This window comes from Echinococcus granulosus (assembly GCF_000524195.1).
Source record: "Echinococcus granulosus chromosome Unknown EG_S00002, whole genome shotgun sequence".
NCBI lineage: Eukaryota > Metazoa > Platyhelminthes > Cestoda > Cyclophyllidea > Taeniidae > Echinococcus > Echinococcus granulosus.
In genome coordinates, this window is record NW_020170382.1 from 1,753,274 (window position 1) to 1,773,476 (window position 20,203).

Genomic DNA, 20,203 nt, shown 5'->3' on the forward strand with positions numbered 1-20,203 from the left:
ACCTTGGCAGCAGCGTCCACCGTAGTAATAGATGTGATTTCTACCGGGACGCTGTGTAAGTCCGGACCAAAAACGGTCCTTACTCCTTTAGCACAGCGCCGCAAAGGAGCTTCATTTTCCCCTCCCCCCTCACGACACCACGGCACTTGTTCCCAATCACTTTAGCGGCATCGGTAAGTTAATAATGTCTTGCATACATGAACTCTACTATAAGCAAAAAACTTTGCTGTTTGGTCGAGAAGAATGCTAGATTGAACAGTAATTGTTGATAGGAGGATTGTGCGCCAACGCCAACTCATCTAATGCGCGTGGACCTAGTAACTCCCCCCCCTGTGAGTACTAGTTGCCGTGATTCAAAATTTCCGTCGAGCGTATTGCGTGGTGGGAACATTCATTAGTAGATGATAGGAATTGGAACCAACTTCAGCGTCACTTGTCAAATAAGCCATTTGGAAAATGCGACAAATCCAGATAAAATGCGAGTAAAAGAGGAAAGGGGGCAGGGAGGAGATTAGTGGCCACCAGCTCGTCTCCTCCTACGAGTTCCATCAGCAGGTGCGTAGACTGAAGTTGTTGTTACTCTTAATGACATAAACAAACCACATCCACTTTTACTAGGTCCTGTGTCTCCCCAAAGTTTGACTAAGAACAATTGCGTAAAGTTCATTGATTAAGATGTCTATCTTTCAGTCGCACCTAAATGCGCTATTTTGAATACATTTAACCAACTCCCAAGTGTTAATTAAAAACTGGGTTCGATTGGGACTGCAACGTGCCAACCAACTAACTAGTCATGGCCTCATCAACCTGTCCTAGTTCCTCCAAAAATGCCTCGTTAACATCAACTGCGCAGCATTTGAGACTCGGATTTCTCATCCGAACTCGGCGTCACAAATGCGTGACATGTGCTCCTTATCAGTTTGTGCCAACAAACTACACCTAATCGCACTGCAAACAGGTTGACTGGGTACAAAAAAATAAAGTGGAGGGAGCAGATTTTTGGCCTGAGGCTAATTACTAACAGTGACTAATAATAACCTCTGATCATCTGTAGTTTAGGACCACTGTAAAAACATTCAGTCTTGACACTCACTGAGGCATGCACTTTTGCGTGCCTCAATTTACCAATGATAAAGTTGGGATAGGCAGAATGGAGTTTTGTTAAACACCCACTTTTGATAGCAATGGTTCCTGTGCTGTCACGAAAATCGCGAGGAGAGCCGTTTTGAGTGAAATCCAAGACCACGTTCTGCTGTTCGTTCGAAATGGACACTTCGATGAGTGCCTTCTAGGGCTTCTTCAAGTGCATGACACCAGCTTCCTCCCTCCCAAAATTATTGCACTTAAGGCCTCCGAGTGTGACTGTTGCACTTCCTGTCAGAAAAATTCTTATTCTCACACTTTCAACTGCTGTGCACAGGCTAGTCAGTGTGGATACTGAGGGAGGAGAGCAGGAAGCCAAGTAGAATTTAAACGATAACCTGTCCAAGGCTGCTCGAGCGTATCTGTGGTCAATCCAAGCTCATCCCCCTTTGGAACCATTTCAGGCGCAAAACTTCGATTCCTACTCCCTGATTCAAATCGAGGCATGGCGCCAAGGCCACAGAGAACCTGACTTCCTTTGCTCCTCCTGCCCTTCCAAGCCCAACAAGCCTTCTTCGTGCTGCTTCCTTCCCCTTTAAAATTTTGGTCGTCCCCCCCCACGATGTCATCTGTACCTCTTTATGCTTGTACAAGAAAGCCGCTTTGTTTTCAACTTTCTTCGTGTAAATCGCGGCCTCTACTTTCCCTTAAGGTTGAGGAACGTCAAGTGGAGCGTCGATTCCCTTGATAGAAAAATGACTGACCGAAATAGAGATCGGACAGAAGAAACTCCAGTCCCCGTGCCAAAAATCGAATTATCTCAGTAGAAGAGCCGTCATTCCCTTTGTGGATGAACATCGATGAATGAAGGAAACGATAAGTGAAAGAGGAGAAGCAAGTTGTTATGTAAGATAGCAAAAATAATTGTTCGGTGGGTGAAACATTGGAAATGTGGGAAGGCGAGAAAGGCGGGCGGGGAGGGGGGAAGGGTTTTACGTGGTTAAGTGAAGCGTAATGGGGTGGGAGGAAACAACAAATGTCTGCTTGGTCGCTCCACAACACACATGCGTACACGTGCTTCCCTTTGCTTTCCTTCGCCGCTTGCAGCGTGGCAATCGGTGAGGCGGATAAATCAGTGGAGCGTAAGGCGCAATGATGACAAGAATAATAATGGTGATAGTGATAATCCTTCGCCTCTCGGATAGTACCTGCGAGCACGCACGTGAACACACAGAAGGATGTAGAGAGTGGAGAAAGTGAGCCACTAAGGGGGGAGCAAAAGGGATGGAGAAGACACAGCCAACAAGTGGGAAAAGAAGGATGGGAGGAGGGGAGGGTGGGGACCGAGGAATGGCAGAACACAGGTGGGCGGGTGCGTGCACGATAGAGTCCGTAGTGCAAAATGCTGCGGCTAGTGGAGATGGTTTGAGCAAAGTTCTTTCTGATTTTTGTTGTTTTTGAGACGGAGGGGACGAGATGAGGAAAGGAAAGAAACAAATAGGTCTGTAATGTGCGTTTAAATGAAAGCTCTTGCAACACATGAATGGAGGGAAGGGGGGAACAAAAAGACTGTGTGTGTGGATTATAAAATTTGGGAGGAACAGTGAGGGTGAGTGGGGATTTTTCTATACAGGAGGGCACACACGCAGTTGTGATCTGGAATGTAATGAGGGAAGCGAGTGAGGAAGACACCTTCTCAGCCTACAGAGGGTGCGGTTCCAGCCGCTGCAGTGCAGGGGCGGACGTGCCTTTGCGGGTGATGACTCGTGGGACGCGCTATTCGACGGTCGCAGCTCGAGCACCCATCAAACGCCTTGTATGTATAGTTGATGAAGGCTAAGTCCTTTTTGTAGGACTTCTTTGGGTCCGTCACATTCGCTACACACGTGGAAAGCGGAAGTTGCTTAGTGAGCTTATAAGTGAAGCAGAGAGAGGTACAAGGAGATGAGACGTACGCCAAGTGAGGTCTTCGTCTGGAAATTCGTCAAAGTTGCTGGTGTCATCGATGGAGCGGATCTGGACAGGGATGGCAGCAGGACGTTCGCGGATATTCTCCCAGTCCACATTGACGAAGAAGGGGTGCTTACGGAACTGCTCCAGTCCCCCATTGGAGCCGAGACGCGACTCCGCATCGGTGCACAGCGAGGTGATCAGGTCATGGGCTTCCTTGGAGATGGGTGTCTCTGGGGGAAAAGTGAGGGTCTCGCGCCACGACATGACATTTTGGTAGGTCTCGTGCGCCGTCGACGCACAGAATGGCGGGAAACCTATGAGAGTATATAAATGCAGCAAACACATTTGACTATTGCACAGCGTGACTGAAACGTAAGGACAACTCAAGTCTAAGCAACCCCGTCTGTAGAGGCTGAGTCCAATTAAACGAGTAATGTCTCCATTTCTGTAACCGAAAATAAGCAGAAACGCATGTCAAGAACTGCGCTTTTATCCTGAGTTTTCATGAAATCTCGCTGTAACTCTCGGGTGACCGATTTTTTTTATTTAATCATCAAATGTAGGATGAAAAATTAGATCTCAAAATCCGTTTTCAAAAGACAATAAGGTTCACGGGGACTTAATAATTTGCAGGGCAATTGAAATCAAAGCAAACCTCCTTCAAACACAGCCAGTGCCGCCTCAAAGAAGCAGACATGCATACGCACAGACTACTGCTAAGTGCTGCAGAAGTCATGTTGACATAAACAAGAAAGTAACGCCTGTGCGCCCTTTTACTACGAAACATTTTCCACGCAAGATCCGAGAAGATGCGTGCAAAACGTCGTCAGGACGTTCGATCAAGATTGGAAGCAATCTTTACTAAGAGTGAGAGAAAATTGTTCTAAAGAAGAGAAAATAGTTTTTTGGTTCTTAAACTCATAATCTACCGAGGCGTATCGTGTCTACCACGATATCTTTTCAAAATATTCTTGTAGACATTCTCCACACTGAAACACCGTTTTGCTTGATGAAGTGGAGGATAATTCCTCGTCAAAATTGGGATCAGGTCAAACTTAGATGAGTAATAACGCCGAGAGGTGGCTCTTTAAAAGAACAGACACGTGCACACACTTGGTAGAACCGACACTGGATTGCATAACGCGCCTTCACGGACGTCCATTATTGTAATAAAAAATGACCATAAGTGCACAGGCATAATCACTTTTTCTTTGGGCCGATACAATCCCTGCCAGTTTTTCCTTAAAGTCAGTCAATTTCCGTAAAATCACGTTGAGATTCATTGAGAATCAGCAGTCAATGCTAACTATCAATTTCAAACGCCGATCACTGAGAAATGTTATAACAGACGAAACGAAGACGTGAAGTCGCATTTGAAACGGTTATTTAACAGCATTTATTGGCAGATAAAATAGACGTGTTTGCGGAGATTATTGCTACGTATCGGCAGAAGGTGTAAAAGAGCAAAAAAATGAATCAATTTCAACACCAACTTCCAAGGAGGGTAATCACAAAAAGCTAAATCCCTGACACTTGTCAAGGAGTAAAAGGTTTGTCTGATAGGGGGAGGAAGTTGGTTTGAAAGGGGGTAAAATTTAATTCGACTTTTACGCCTGATAACACCGAAGACATTTAGCGCTTCTCAGGAGACCGTTATGCTAAAGCTTCATTTCATATATTAATTATTTCCAAAGGTTTGAATAAAGATTAAAAGGCAAAAGAAAAGGAGGAGGTTTTTAGTAACCAAATGGTAACACTACACTTTGATGATCCAGCACCAATGCCGTGTTAATACATTTGAAATGTGAAAAATTTAAGCCTTAGAAGTGTTACGCACAGCCGCAGACACACGCCTCCCTCATAAACACGCAGGCGCACAGCCACCTCTCCGTAACCAACCCACACAGCCTCCTCCCCTCCGAGCCAGTCATCTTTGCAAAAAAAAGAGGCAATTCGCTCTCCTGCAAATGCCGGTTGACTTGATTTTGGAAAAAAAAGAACGCACCTCATGCGATCCACTGCGTTGTTGGTTCGAGGCATTTTCTGCTTTGATTAGATCGAGCCACACCAACTTGCCCCCACTTTATTAATAATACACCAGAAGCTGGTTGGTAGAACCCTCCGGTGTGCTCTCTGGGGTAAAAGCCTTCTCTGATCATGCAGGAGTCAACATAAAACAAACACGCTCGCATTTGTAACTCAGGGTAACGGAGAAAAACTCAGTATACAAACGCTGGTTAAACCACTAGAAAACGACGGTTTGCAAATCACCTAAAAATGATCCCAAGGAGTGCGACTGACCCAAAAAAAACTGCACGCTGCATTGGAAAATCCTCCCTCTTCACCCTTAAGCAAAGCTACTTCCTATAACCCTACAAAGCCACAAAAAATAATTCAACTTAGTAGGCTAGGTAGAAAGCGTTGGCAGTTTCAATTATTATAGTTTCGTTGAGGGAGATCGTGTAAACAAAGATGGAACTGAAAATAGGCACACCTTGTTTTGCAAATATCTACGACGTTTTTAGCTTTGAATATGGAAAAAAAACGCAATATACAATCAAAGTCGAACATCTCAGCCTTAGTGATAAGCCTCGCATGACTAAAACTTGCAGTAGAACGATGTCACAAGAGCGTCAGGTCCAATGTCAGAGAATGAAGGAGGCAACACGATGACGCAGCACAAGACTGACATTTTGTATAAACCAGGACTGTCATAAACTCATACAGATGCAAAGTGGGGGAGGGAAAGGGAAAAACAGGAGGTCTGTTCACAAGTGGACGCGTGTTGCTACCAGGAAGAGTGGACTCACCCATAAGCATCTCGTACATGATGACGCCTAGAGACCACCAGTCACAGGAGCACTCGTAGCCCTTCTGATGGTGGAAGACCTCCGGTGCGATGTAGTCCGGCGTCCCCACTGTAGAGTAGGCCTGCAAACCCAAGTCAGGTGCATAAGAAGACACATTTCAGACAACCATGCACCTATGGGATTTTTCTGTACATGCTGACATCCTCAGCACGGAAATCTCTTCAGTGGATGGATAGAGATGAAGAAAAATGAAGCTGCAAATAAGGCGTTAACAAAAATCTGGCGACGTAGCAACAACAATGCCAGACATCCTCCACGCCTTGTTGCGGAAATAGGTGGGGACAAAGTGGTTTCGAAATGACTGCGTTTGATGATGTCTGATTTTAAATCACACTGTGTTGTAAAATCTCGTCAGAGGAGTTCTAAGAGGAAAGCATTTATGCTTGTGAAGAGAGAATAGGCCAAAAGTAACATTGCAGTCGAGTAAAAGGAGAAGGAATGCAGGATAAGGACCAGTAAACTAGGGTTGAACCTTGGACCATAGCAATAGCAGTAACTGTTCAAACCCCATTCCTAAACTAAAACATTAAGCAAAGTGAATAAATAAGTTTACTTGTGAACGCGACCTATAAAGTGAAAACCCATATTTTCGACTAAAATCAACTCTAAAAGCTAATTTTTATCAACTACTTCCTTAAAGGTTGAAGCGGCACCAGGAAAGAGATGCGCAAATAGGTGAGGAGGAATGTCAAATATTAACCAGGAAGACGACATACATTTAATTACTTCACCGAGCATCTCTCCACGTGCTAAACCGCATCAGCCCCATTTGCAAAGGAATCAAAAAAGGCGGTTACATAATCCCTTCTCCATGAAAAATGGAACTAGGTGTGAGGAGTAGGTAAAATACCATATATTGCGGACTTTGAGCTGGAGTAATTGACAGTGCTTACGCCGAGACAACGGCACCGGGGCAATCAGTCATCTGCCAAAGCTAGCCACGGTGGGTGCTCCTCGTGAAATAAACTGGAACTTATGCCTAAATTTATTATTACTTATCAAAGAGTTAAACTTTTCACTTACACAAAAGGGTGAAAAAGTCCTAACAATCAGTAGGAAAAAGGTCCAAGTTCACCTACATGCCAAACTTTCGGTAGCGGCGTCATTTTAGAGGTGCAAACCCGATGAACGCTACAGACTCCACTTCACAAGCCAACCCAAAAGAAGGCAGACGGAATGGGCAAAACAACACACCCTCGAATACGGACATAAATCAGACGGGCAAATTGACGGAATAAAGGGTGAACAAGGAAAAAAAGAATGAAGAGTAAAACTGGGGACGTAGAGAAAGAGAGAGAGAGAGCGAGAGAGAGAGAGGCGAAAGCCTCCCGCGAGATAAGCCGAGGTCAAGCACAAAGGCGGGTAAGCAGGCAGACAGAGGCTCACGTGCCCTGCATCGTAGACTTGCGATCACAAGATCGCTCACTAGCACACACGCAACACAGCACATGCCAGTGCAGACATCGAAGGAAATTTATGATTCTCGGTGCTGTTGGTGCTACTGCTACTGGTAGAGATGAGCAGAGATAAAGAGGGAAGGAGGGGGAGAGCGCGTCTACAACAAACTCACCAAGTAGCGTCGGTTCTTCTTCCAGCTTTCAGCTCGCCTTCGTGAATCCAAGATATTGTAGGCTATAGAAGAAAAAAAGGAGTGAGGCACAAAGAGGTGCGTATTTCCCTTCTTTACCATCCTCCTGCAAGGTCGTGTGCCACTGCAATGTGGCATGACTCAAGCAGTGTGAACACGTGTAACATGTGTAGTGACAAAAAAAGTCAGCTCTGAAAACGAAAAAGGCGCAAACACTTTGCATATTTCTGGGAACAATAAGAATCCATTATCCACTAAAAATATTTACGTCGGTTGGGTGTTCGAGAACGGTATTGAATCAACTTCTGATCTAGCTCTATCTTCGCAGCCTATTTCAAGTGAAATGAGTCTAATTTTGAAGAGAGGTGCAAGAGGTCGAAAAAAGGATTTCTTGAACTTTAAAAATACCCAGCTCTCGGTGTTGTCATTTCAAACTGAAACAAACTTTGGAAGAAAATTCATCCAGCAAGCTGTTTATACTAATTTATAAGCCACTTGTCTGAAAAGGGCGAAAGTCCTGCCCACTATGTCTGTTCCCACGAATACAGCCCCTAAGATTAGCTCCGGACGACACCTGAAGCATCACATAACAAATTTACGGAAGGAAATTCACCCAACGGTAGCACAAATGAAGGGAACTATTTACAAGGTGTGTGAATAATGCCAACAATGAAAAAGTTGTCAACATCGGTGCTAAAGCCCCGGTGACTGTGTAGAAGCGCAAACCAGTTGTGCCGTGTCAGTTTCGTAAGGGGGGAGAACATGTTGATGCAGCGCGATGATTAGCATCTCGCCTGAAGGAACCTGAGGCATTCACCAATATCAATCTCGCCAATATCGCGATTAGGCAAAAAACACTAACACGGTGTGTGCTTAATCATTCACTCAATCGTACAAACCAAAAAAGCAAGGGTGACTCACTTCAGCTGACAAAGTCCTCTCGATTACACAAAAGAAAGGAAACACAAAGATCAGGAAGTCCAATCGCGCCAGCCTCGCAGCAAGAGAGCGATAGGACGATGCAAGAGTAGTAAATCCACTTTCCAGCCGGCACACTCACCCACCCACACACACAACAGCGCAATGCCGAGACGAAACCACCGGCTTGCTCGCTCCATGAATGAGGTTAGCGCCAGCGCTCTGAAACTCACCAAAATCGCTGGGAAGGGCCTGTGAGAGGTCCTTGTAGAACTCCGTTCGATGTGCCTTCTTTAGACCCGTGCACAGCCCAAAGTCACTCAATTTCAAGTGGCCCTGGAGAAAGGCAAAACGAAGGAAGATATTGACGAGCAATGAAAGATGAGGACAATGAAAAATGGAAGTGTACAGCACACACACCCACTTATATCAAGTTGAGACGTCAGAGCTGACAGTGGTGCCTTTACACTAGGACCTCTCTTGAACTCGCGCACAGGTCCTCAGTTATGCACAGCCTTCTTGTGGTAATCCTCACTCTATAGTCATTTCGTTCATGCTAGTTCCTATCTGCATAGTCATGTTTTTAGAAGTTGGATCAGAAGTCAGTCTAGTTCTCTCGCTAACACTGCGACGAAAACAGCTAGTAAGTACGATTACATACCTTGGAGTCAAGAAGGAGGTTATCAGGTTTGATATCTCGATGAATGAAGCCCATTTTGTGGATTGAATCGATGGCAAGAACCGTTTCTGCCACGTAGAACTGCGTCTGGGGCTCGGTTAGCGTATCCAGCTTCATCAGCAGGGTCATCATGTCGCCTTTTGAAAAAAAAACAGGTCAGCCATTACTGGCGATGGAATGACAACGGGTGATTGCTTTCTGTGTAGTGACTTCTACTAATAATCAGCAGTAATCACTTGGACGAATGTAAAGTACAAATGACGCCCAAAACGCGGAAAACGTCTAAGTAGGCGTCGTATGCAGTCCATGAACCGACTGCTCACCAGGTTGTACCGTGGTGCCCACTCAGTAGGCGCATTGGTTACGTACACTGGTAGCCAGTGCTATTGCAGGAATGTGTGGGTTGGGCGTTCCCGCCGCTTAGCCCTATCCACCACCGAAAGGACACTCACAAGTTAGTCAAGGTAACAGCACTTATTTTTGGAGAGCCATGCAATTTCATTGGAAAAAGGGCATGCACATCTGTGGGAAAGGCAATTTGAAGAGAAGTGAATGCGAATGCATTAAAAGAGAAAGGCATCATTTCGCCGCATACACAAATATGAAAGACCTCTCCATATTCGACTAAAAAGGAATCCGAACTGCACTCCAAGTCACGTATTAACGCCTATTTCAAAGTATAACCACTTTTCTCTAGGAAATGAACCTTTACTTCTACTAGTTTTCTAAGAATTTCGTGCAGTCTTCCATTGGTGGAAGAAGTCTGCACAAATTGGTAAATATGAGACAAGGGGCTGCACGCGGGTCCAAAAGACGTCGCGAGAAATCGGGACACGTGCCTCCAAAAGAAAATTGTCTATTGACAAGAGGTGACGAAAATGGTCAATTTACATGGGAAATTTAAAATAACGATGCCACTTTTTCTACAAGTAAATCTACTTACAAAGGTAATAAACCTCCAATTTATCTAAAAGGACTTGACGAAAATCGTATGAAGACGCTGGCGGAAATAGATCTCTTCAAGGTAAGGGAATGATACACTGGAAGAAAATTATAGAAGGCAGAAAAAGTGTACTAGTGCCCCCAAAGTGCCTATGATGATTGTGAATACTGGATCAAAGGGAGAGAGGGGAGAAGGGCAATTAACCTGAAAAGGACAGCCCCACACAACACGGCTGCGTGAATGACCATCACATCGGAAGAAGTACGTACCCAGGCAGGCAAGCGACATTAAATGAGGCCTACGTGGTCAAAAAAGTAAACCGAATGCGGACTCCGGTCGGGGTAAGAAGGCAGAAGCGACGATTCACCTCTGCCAAGGTCAAGTACAAAATCGTTTGTGGCTGTCCAAGTTGAAGCATACATTCGAGACTTTAATAAAAGGTATTTACAGCTTGGAAGAACCAGTCCTTCGCGACCCCATGAACGATTGTTCCACTTAAGGCGAAATGTGTCAATGGACCTTTGAGGTGGCTTGAGAGCGAGTTCATCTTTGGCAGGAGGAGATCTTCGAGGCATTCGTAGGACCGACCTTGGGTGGCGGTAAGCGAAACGATGCGTTTTATTCTACAGCACTCTGTTCCCCGAAGGAAACAAAAAGTCACAATGTCCTCGAGCTGATTTCAATCCACCTTACGGAGGGGAGAGCAAGGGTGGTCATATTTGACTTTCACTTTTATGTACGCGCGTCCGTGCGTGTGCAAACACAACTGCTGATGCGCTCCTACGGATTGGGGAGAAAACTGCAGCGTTCGTAAGCAAATTTATGCATTTTCTGGGAGAAGGGGACTGAGGTGAAAGGACATTGGGGCACGAGAGGGAAAGCAAGCGAGAGATTGTCAACTATTTCATGGCGCTGATTCGAAGGTAAGGTAGTACTACTAGAGCTTAGGCTGCGTTTTCAATTTTGGAAAGCAAATATTTTAGAGGCATCCAAGCTTTTGGGGATCAGCATACACCAGGCCGGCTGGCTAATCGTAAAACACAAGAACCAACAGGATCACTTGCAAGGAAATTAAAGATATTTCAGGCACGTGCCCAATCGAGGAAGGAGTAAAGACAGCATATTTTTACCCAATGCCAACTTCATACGATGCAGAAAAGGTCTCAGTGACTAAAAATTTAAAGGGGCGAGAGAACCTTTGCAAATAAAGGAGTCGTAGTAGGCGTTGGATTGAGTTATGCAGCTGCTAAATTCCGACTAAAAAAGGGTACATAAGGTACTTGCAAAGCAAAAAACTAACGCAACAGAGGGCAACTATGACCCTTTCAACATCGACATGAATAAGCAGGCAGGCACCTTTGTGAAAATCGAGAAGACTGGCTCTATTGCGTAGATGAAAGGCCACACGTTTACATGAAAAAAAAGCATGCGAAAGCAAACAGGCACATGTGACCTGAAATAACGATGTTAATTGCAGACACGCACACGTACACACTCTTAGAGAAAAAAAAACGGTCACAAAGATCTGCATTGAACCCGCTTAATTGATTCAGCCGCTGCAGAATAGGTCAAAATGTAAGATGCTTCATTCGACGGATAAATCAAACTATTTAATTGAAGCCAGAATCCATTGTACAAGTATTGTCGAAACTGATTTTAAAAGTCACCGAAAGGATTATTGAGATATTTCAGTCGATTCTAACTGAGTTAGGCAGATTCGCTATTAATTCACCAGAAATCCATGAACTCACATTACCTATGGGGCTTAAAAAAGAACTCACCTCCAGGAAGGAATTCCATGACGAGATAGAGATTGACTGAGTCCTGGAAGGAGTAGAACATCTTCACCACCCAGGGATTGTTAGCCTTCACGAGGATATCTCGCTCTGCTCGAACGTGGGCAATCTAAAAAGGTGAGGGGAAATAAAAAACTAACAGTTGGGCAACTAATCAAAACGAGGGGATTCCGAGGCATGAGAAGCATAATGAATGGATAATTTGGTCTCACCTGGTCCTTCTGACGCATGTCAGCCTTTCGAAGGATCTTCATTGCATAAATGTACCCATTGTCTTGTTTCTGAACCAATCGCACCTACAATGAGCAAGCAAGAGCACTCAGTAAAGGTGGGAATTCAGCTGATCAGCACCAACCAAACAGTCTCGCAATATCTTCGTTTCCTCTATTACAGATGTAGACCCTCATTAGGTGTAATAGTTGGTTCGCCACTGCGCCGACCCTTGAAATGTCAGCAGGAAGCTAAGGTAGGAATTGATATGCGTCCAATGAAAGAACGCGATGTCTGCACACAAAAAGCGAATAAGTGGTGTGGATCACAAGAGCTCCGATTAAGTGATAGACAATTTCGGAAGAAAAATAGAATTGGATATTCATTTATGCTGGCGAAGGAGTGAATGTGTCCACTTTACCAAGTCCATACACAAACGAATTTAACTATCAGGTAACGCGCACACAAGTGCAGATACGGACAGGAGGGAAAGGTGAAGTAAATACGCACACCCCGGTTTCAGTTTGGGCAGGGAAGTCCAGTTTGTACGTACACAAACAGGGAGTGTGGAACTTCTTCCATTATAATCTATTATTTATCCAAAAACGATTTGGTCTAGTGAATGAAGCAACTCAAGACCAATTGCTGGGTGGAGTTGTGAGTACAGGCGAAACACTGAGTCACAAGAGTAAGGGATACATTAATTCCCATTTAACAAAAACAGGTGAAAACAACATCCGCTCCGCTCACAAGAAGGAGCAAACATTGACACTTGATTCGTTCAGCGATTGTTTTTCAGCTCTATTTTTTTAACGTAACAACACACACAAACCACCCTGATGCATGACGGGATGAGAATAAAGCAGGCACGATCTTGCCTTCGAAGGAAAGCTGTATCCCCGCAGCACACAAATGCCCCACTAGACACATCTCTGTCTGCAATAAAAGGCAGTGACGCGGTAGGGGGGGGGGCTCAGTTGTGCACAAGACGCGATTTTCCATCTTAAGTGTCCATTGTGATAAAAATTATTTTAATACCTAGGTCTGCAGCCCAGATGCGAAGATTAGAACTAATATTCCAATAATATGCCCAATAATGAAGTAGAGAGGTTGGAAGGCGAATGTACTTTAGTATGGAGGGAAGAGGAGTGCTTTCGACCAGCTTTCGTTTTTGGGCTAGGTGAAGATATTGATATTGTAAAACGCTAAGATGGAAAACATGGCGAGTGAATGGTGAACTATCCCCACCAGTTGGAAAAAGGGGAAATCAATTTACTGAGAGAAAAAGAGGAATGAACGTGTGCATCCTTATTTCACAGTTTAGGAAAGCAAATTTCAGAGTGCCCTATAATCCTGATTCATTAATCCTGTTTCAAAGACGGGTACTGCGTTAGACCAATAGGTATGCGCCCCTTAAATGTGAAGGATGAGAAGAAAGGAAGCAATATGACAGCATTAGCTCGGTGCAATGAAGCCCAGTGTAAGATAATACGAACGCTCGCCTAACTAATAAAATAATTACATTGCCTTCACACGAACATATGCACTGCGCATTCTCGAGGTGAAGGCATGAGGAGAAACAGAAGAGCGCTCACCTCACCAAAAGCACCCTTGCCTATAACCTTTAGTGGTGTGAAATCGTCCACTGTAAGGCGAGCCCTTTTCAACCGAAGGTACTCACTTTCCTTTAAGGCATGTTGACTTCGTTTCTGTTGCTTCTACAAAGATAAGACGCACTAATTAGGAAAATACTCCCAGTGAGACGGATTTAGACCATAAACTCGCCTATACCTGATCTTCTGTTAGGCCCTCTGACTCCATCATGCATTCCAGTATCTTATACCTGCAATACAAACAACATCATTGATGTCACAAACGGTAAAAGTCAAAATAGAGGGTAGGAAAGAGACGCATAAAGACACACCTGTTTTGGCGATCTTGTGACTGAGTAGCGAGGTTGTTGTAGAAATTTTCAAGGGTAACTTTGGCTATCTTAACACTATCCAGAGTACGACTGCTGATGGCGATCTCACGTCCGGGATGTGATGGAGGCAATTGGTTGGAGACGGAGGTAGACGAGGATCCAAGGGAGAGGAAAGACGTGGATGCCGAGCGACCGTCCTTTACAACCGATCCTGACTCACTAGAGGTCATATTGACCGAAACGCGGTCCTGCACAGAGGCTTGTGATCTGAAAACGGGCTGAAAGTGGTAGATTAAGTGGATGCAAGTGAAGTATTTGACGAATAAAAATGGGTTCTAAGGGCCGTAAAAATCGAAGCGACTCACGAAAATGTAAATACCCGGATTCAAGTTTACTACTTCGACTTAAGAGAGAAAGGGACGAAAAACCCGTGTTTACATACCAAAATTAGAAGAATCGAACAATACCAAAATAAGCATCTAGGAAGGGTGTCATTCACACAAAGCGCTTCATTGATAGTCATAGTAGACATGCTTTTAGTGTCACCAAAAAAATACAAAAGCTCACAAATAGCAATAAAAATAAAATGAGTGTCGGTATAGCAAAAGCACGGAAAAAAACACCATATATATACATATTTTTTTAGCTAGCCTACTTTATCACTGCGGGTTTATGGGAAAAAGTACCAAGAGATAAAACCTTTGGATAAAATAGAAAGGAAATCCGGTGCCTAAATAGCTGCCCAATTTCGATTGCGCTCACTATATATGGCTAGACACGCACACTCGATAAGGTCCATACAAGAAAACAATAAACTTTCCAAGATGAAAATCACTTATTCTGCAAAGTTTCTTGAATTATCAAGACTAATAAACACGTTAGTAGCGGGTAGAATTAACGAAGATCAAAAGATTCAGCGTAAGAAAGAGATAAGTCCAACAAACGCGGACGACCTCATACTCACATTATGCAGTATACCGCGATGAGAATGGATAGATAAAAACTGAAAACGGCAGCAATCAGCCAATAGAAAAATAATCCTTCAAATATCTGAAGGTGGCTCAGAAAAAGTCTGTACTGAAAAACTTAAACAACAAAGTTGCAAACAGAAATTTAAATGGGCGTAAAAATAATAATACTAAAATAAATTGAAAGATGCAAACAAATGTAACAAAAAAGACCATAAAAGGCATCGCAACCTTTTTTACAATTTATTAAAAAATTAAATTGGTGCAAATCGTAAGTTACTCACATGCCTATAGAAATAAAAACAAAAAAATTAGAAAGTATTCGCAGCGCGGTGTTTGTGCACAAATACATTGCCCAAAACCAAAAAGGGGAAGTTACAAAGCACATGACAACAATTTTGATAAGCAGATTCATTGCATGGATTTTTCGTCTATGCTCCTAGTAGAATTTTAAGTCTGGCGATAAGGTTGATTTTGAAATACACAAATGAGGATACCTAAACTCCTGCAATGGCTTGTAAAATTCTTCAGGTTCTTCGTTAGAAAAAGCATTAACGCAACCTTTACGAAGATGATTTATAGATTCTGGGCAAACTGTGAAAGTTAGTGCGTGGAAGCTAGACTTAAGTCGCCACAAGTCAGTATTTTCAGTCGCATTAATCGCAACCATGAATACTAACTGTAGGACGAGGACCGTAGGTCTCCTCATTTTTAATCCTGGCGCTCTAAAAACAAGCCAGTTTGTTTGATTTTGACATATTTTTTGAAAGAAATGGGTGGGGAAAACGAGTGCAGCGTTTAGTGCGTTGATGGTTTGCAAAAGGTCTTAGGTTCGCAGGGCGTCGACTCTGTCACCACTTTTGGATTGTATTTGCGCCTTTTCCTAGAAAGGGACACTAAAACAATAGGTGTACTGCATTAACATTTAACAATATTTACGTCAAAGCCAGGTTTAACTAGTGCGTGTGAAGTTTCCGCACGAGGCCGAAGCGGTGTTGTTGCTATCCCAATATTAATGCAATAATATACTTCTGAAATGTAATCTGGCTTTTTTAAATAAATTACTGGGTATTGCTTTGAAGCGTAGCCTATACCGTACTATGCATACTTTCCATCTTGTTTTTAAAATTTTTTTGCGCTGGTTTATGGTCGTAGTTTGACCTTGTTTTTATTTTATTTGCTGCAACTTTTAAGTTATTGAGTTTTTTAATTTATTGGGAGACTTTTTGACTGGTATTTGTTTGCTTTTTTTTACTGCCCTACTTGTGCGCCCGATTTTTAAAGCTCCGCAGTGTTGCCACATACTGCGTTTTTTATTCAAATGGTCTACATGTTTACGCACCCTCGTAATCGGGAAGAGTTTCTAGCAAAGTTGGAGGACGTTGCCGATGGGGTACATCAGTGATTTCCTTACCTTTCTTGACACTTTGATGGCTTCTTTTTCGCATGGTTACTATTATTCACTACCAATTTCAGAACAAAGTCTCTCCAAAAGCTACCGATTGTATGCTTAATTTCTACTCTTTTAGAGAAATTTTCACTTCTCCCTTGCTACGATTACGTTTGTTAGTTGCATTTTTGTTGCACGGTCTTCTTCATGTTGGTTTTTACTTTTGACAATCTCGACTTCTAAAGTCTACATTCTTCAATATTATGCGGTCTAATGGGAGTGGGTAGTTTTCACACGAATTTTCCACATACCTCAAATGTTGGTCTTGTTCCACAGGGGTTTATTGCCATCATAAATCGCCCAATCTTCCATGATTCATTATTTTAAGGTATGCTATCATTCATTCGCATTCCAGATCGTACCTTGTAAGGTATTTCGACTTTTCCTCGCTCTCTTTTTACCGCGTAACCACGGTTTGTAGCATATTTTAATCTCAAAGTTGCAATTATAGTGAAATATTCCTACTTTCTTAGGTTATCCGCCGAAGTCGTCGTTATCTTCCCCATGTGGCTCGTCTCTGCCTCATCTCTACTTTTATCGAAGATGGGATGCGACTACTGACGCAGTGGTCGGAGCAAATTGACTTCATTCGCCATGTCTGGGGCGTAGGCAGCTTCTTCGCTGGTCTATTCATCTTTATAAACATCCTTCTCCAATTCACCGGTTCCGCATTTGTCATGGTACGGTACGGAGTCAGAGTCGGCTGTGGTATTCTTCTCGCCACCGTGGTCATTCAAACAATCGGTTACAACATTTGGACGCGGGTCTTTCTTATGCGAAACCTCTCACTAATGGGCAGTTTACTCCTGTTGATAGCTGAGGCAAGTCAGGAGTCCAGAAGTCTTCTGGCAGGCCTCCCTTCAGTCGGTGACGAAAATCGATCACGCCAGTACCTTCAGCTGGGAGGACGTCTTCTTGTGGTCCTCATGTTTCTAACCCTTGTCCACTGGGGCGGGAGTTTCTTCTATCTTATTCAGGTAATGCCACCTTTCTCTCTCCCCTTTCAGCTTATTCGACTAAGTTTTGAAAATGTCTTATCTTTCGGTTTTTAGTCGATACTTAATCTTATTCTTATTCTCCTGGTTGCCATCGGGTACAAAACTAAGCTCTGCGCTCTCGTTCTTGTCTCTTGGCTGACGTGCATGAACTTCTACTACAATGACTTCTGGTCCAGCTACTCCGATGAGATCATGTGGGACTTTTTGAAGTACGACTTCTTCCAGACCTGGTCCGTGATCGGGGGTCTCATGCTGATTGTGGCCCATGGGCCCGGTGGAGTGTCAGTCGATGACTACAAGAAGGAGTGGTAGGGTATCTGAGAATCTCAACCTGCTTCTTCTCTAACCTTCCTGTAGTCGTTTTTTTGTATGACTGGATGAGGGGGTATATGGTGGTGAGTGAATAGTTCCAACCCTGCGCTTTTCCGCTTTGCCCCCTTTTCGATCTCCCATGTGCACAATCGCGATGAGTCCTCCCCCCCCCCCTCTTCTTTCTTTATCTCTAAATTATTTTACTTAATTCCCAACGCATCCGCAAGTTCCCTTGTGAAATAGCCGTATATTTGTGTGTGTACGTTCGCTTGACGCTTACCTTGTAGAGAAATTAATCATAATTCGCATGAAGATTATGTAGTCTGCATTCATTCTTGCTTGTTTTTTTGTTTAAACAGCAAGGGGGGAGATATCTTATGATGAATTTAGTGGTTTGCCTTCTCCATTCTCGCTCTAAATATGTAGTTGAACTATAAACTGAGTCTACTTTGATGATTAGAGGAACCGTATTTCTTAATAAAAATGTTTTGAAAAGGATCTTTGGCCTGCTGGTTCGACATCTGTGTTGGTATCTACGACAGCGCTTTTGTATTTATTTTAGGTGTGACTACTTTAGCGATGAGGGAAAATAAGGGCTGATCGAGGAAAAATCTCACTGCTAATTGATCTCTTGAATGCGATGAATCATTGACTTGTAGAAAGCATAGTGGATACTATTATTTTTAACCAAAGACCAGTCTTAGATGTGTGTTCTTGACATTAAGTGCTAACAGGAGTCAAAGTACAGCAGAATTTTACGGAACAATCCCTTGGAGGGTCAATTTGCATCCTGGGTTTTACACCAATGCAAGAATGTGAATGTGTCAGTACCCTTAAAGTAATTTGAGAAGTACCTTAAATCTGCGACGTTTCAAACCAGACCATTCGTTTGTTAGTTCGACTGACACTTGTGAAAGGCGATCAGTGGTTGTGATGTTAACAGCTTCACGCCGGCATTGCCTCTTCTACCAGCGATTTCTCAATTGCGACCGCACACGGTGGCATCAAACCGCTGCCTATTGACGCGTGGAAATTCCTAGTTCCGGGCACTAGTCTGCGTCCACACTTAGTGGATGAGGTGCCGCTCAACTCGTCGAAATCCCTCGTTTGAATGCTAGTTTTCAAATGAGTTGTGTCTACTTTTCACCGCGAGCATATTTGTTGAGCCAAATTGAGCGAAAAAGTGTCAAATGGATATACTTTGGTGGCTTTGATTCGTTGTTCATTCTGTACTCCCAGTTATAGCATTGTTAATGAAGTGTTCTGATGTTTACCTTGCCTTTAATGCACGACCAACACTGGTGCCGTCTCAGTACCTCTTATCACAGCTAGGTAAAAGCATCAACCCCAGAGCGGATAGCGATTACTTTTCCGTGAGGAGGGTGGAAGCGAATCCCTTTCAATCCAACCAGTGGAAAAGCAACCATCCATAAGGAAAACTTTTATGATCGGATAATTGATGTGCGTGATCGCTACGCGAGATGTCCCGAAATGTTAGGTGATATGAAAATCTCGATTTTGGGATCGTGTTTTAGAATACAAATAAGGTCAGTGGCCTTAGGTCGCTCGAGAGGCTCACTAGAAAAGCCGCTAAGTGGGGCATTCCAAAAGGTCTCAATCGGAGGCATTGTTGGACTTGTTATCCACCCAGAGAAATGTGGACAATAAATTATGTCCTTTTTTACGCGGACTTGTAAAAGAGCCGTTAATGTCTCGCATCTGCCAAACTGTGGGAGGCTGTGCATCACGCCAGCAAAGCGTGGCCAATGCATGAAGAATCTGACCGCAATTATTCCAACAAGTCTTTTTTGATGGTATCTCGGTCTGCTTTCAACAATGAGGACGATTTATGAAATAACCACCAGTAAGCCTTTCCTGCCAATCTCACAACCGAGTTTTCGTCATTACAAGTAGAAGTGGCTTCCAGAACGCGCCTTCGAAAAGTGATTCCTGCAAGAACGCGTCGTTTGAAGGGACTTTTGGCAATTCAATCAACTTAACGCTAAAGGGAGAGGAATAAACTAACGGAGGATTTTACATGAACTCCAGGATTTGCCAATCCCAGGAGCTCCAAAGGTGATTAATTCAGCCACAGTGAAGAATCACGGCTCACATGAGTTGTCGGTTCGAGAGCAGCGTATAGTATTATCGCTTGACTTGCATACTTCGATTTGAGCAGTAATGTTTACTATCTACAGACCCTACCTGCATCATTTGGACAAAATCAACATCTAATGTAGGCATTTCATAAACAACGGGATATTGACAATATTTTAAGTTTAAGTGGCTAAAGGTGCATAGAGGAGACATGAGGAAGGGTGAATGCCAACTGCACTTGATGAGGCCAAGTTCACACATCAACAGACGCACTCATCGCTGCTTCCGCTAGTTAAAAAATATTCCACCAAAAATGGAGCTCCATGAACAGCCAATTTGTCGACTAAGGTGAAATAAAGCTATACAAATTCGCAGGAACTAATTTCCATTGAAACACTTAAAGGGTAATTCAGT

At 43.6% G+C, this 20,203-nt stretch overlaps 2 protein-coding genes across 2 annotated transcripts; one reads left to right on the plus strand and one right to left on the minus strand. All coding sequences in view use genetic code 11, as the record gives it.

Moving 5' to 3' along the window:
• Positions 1–511: 511 nt before the first annotated feature.
• On the minus strand, positions 512–14,194 carry EGR_00547 (Serine/threonine-protein kinase 38-like protein; the record flags this gene model as incomplete). Its single annotated transcript, XM_024489796.1, has 13 exons — positions 512–581; positions 2,292–2,347; positions 2,789–2,961; positions 3,039–3,350; positions 5,847–5,967; positions 7,477–7,538; positions 8,559–8,748; positions 9,074–9,228; positions 11,816–11,939; positions 12,043–12,126; positions 13,636–13,758; positions 13,832–13,883; positions 13,965–14,194. 13 exons carry the CDS (start codon positions 14,192–14,194, stop codon positions 512–514), a joined length of 1,752 nt encoding a protein of 583 aa, XP_024355793.1.
• A 2,059-nt stretch (positions 14,195–16,253) lies between these two features.
• EGR_00548 (Surfeit locus protein) lies at positions 16,254–17,692 on the plus strand (the record flags this gene model as incomplete). Its single annotated transcript, XM_024489797.1, has 3 exons — positions 16,254–16,325; positions 16,856–17,359; positions 17,435–17,692. 3 exons carry the CDS (start codon positions 16,254–16,256, stop codon positions 17,690–17,692), a joined length of 834 nt encoding a protein of 277 aa, XP_024355794.1.
• Between the last annotated feature and the right edge of the window lie 2,511 nt (positions 17,693–20,203).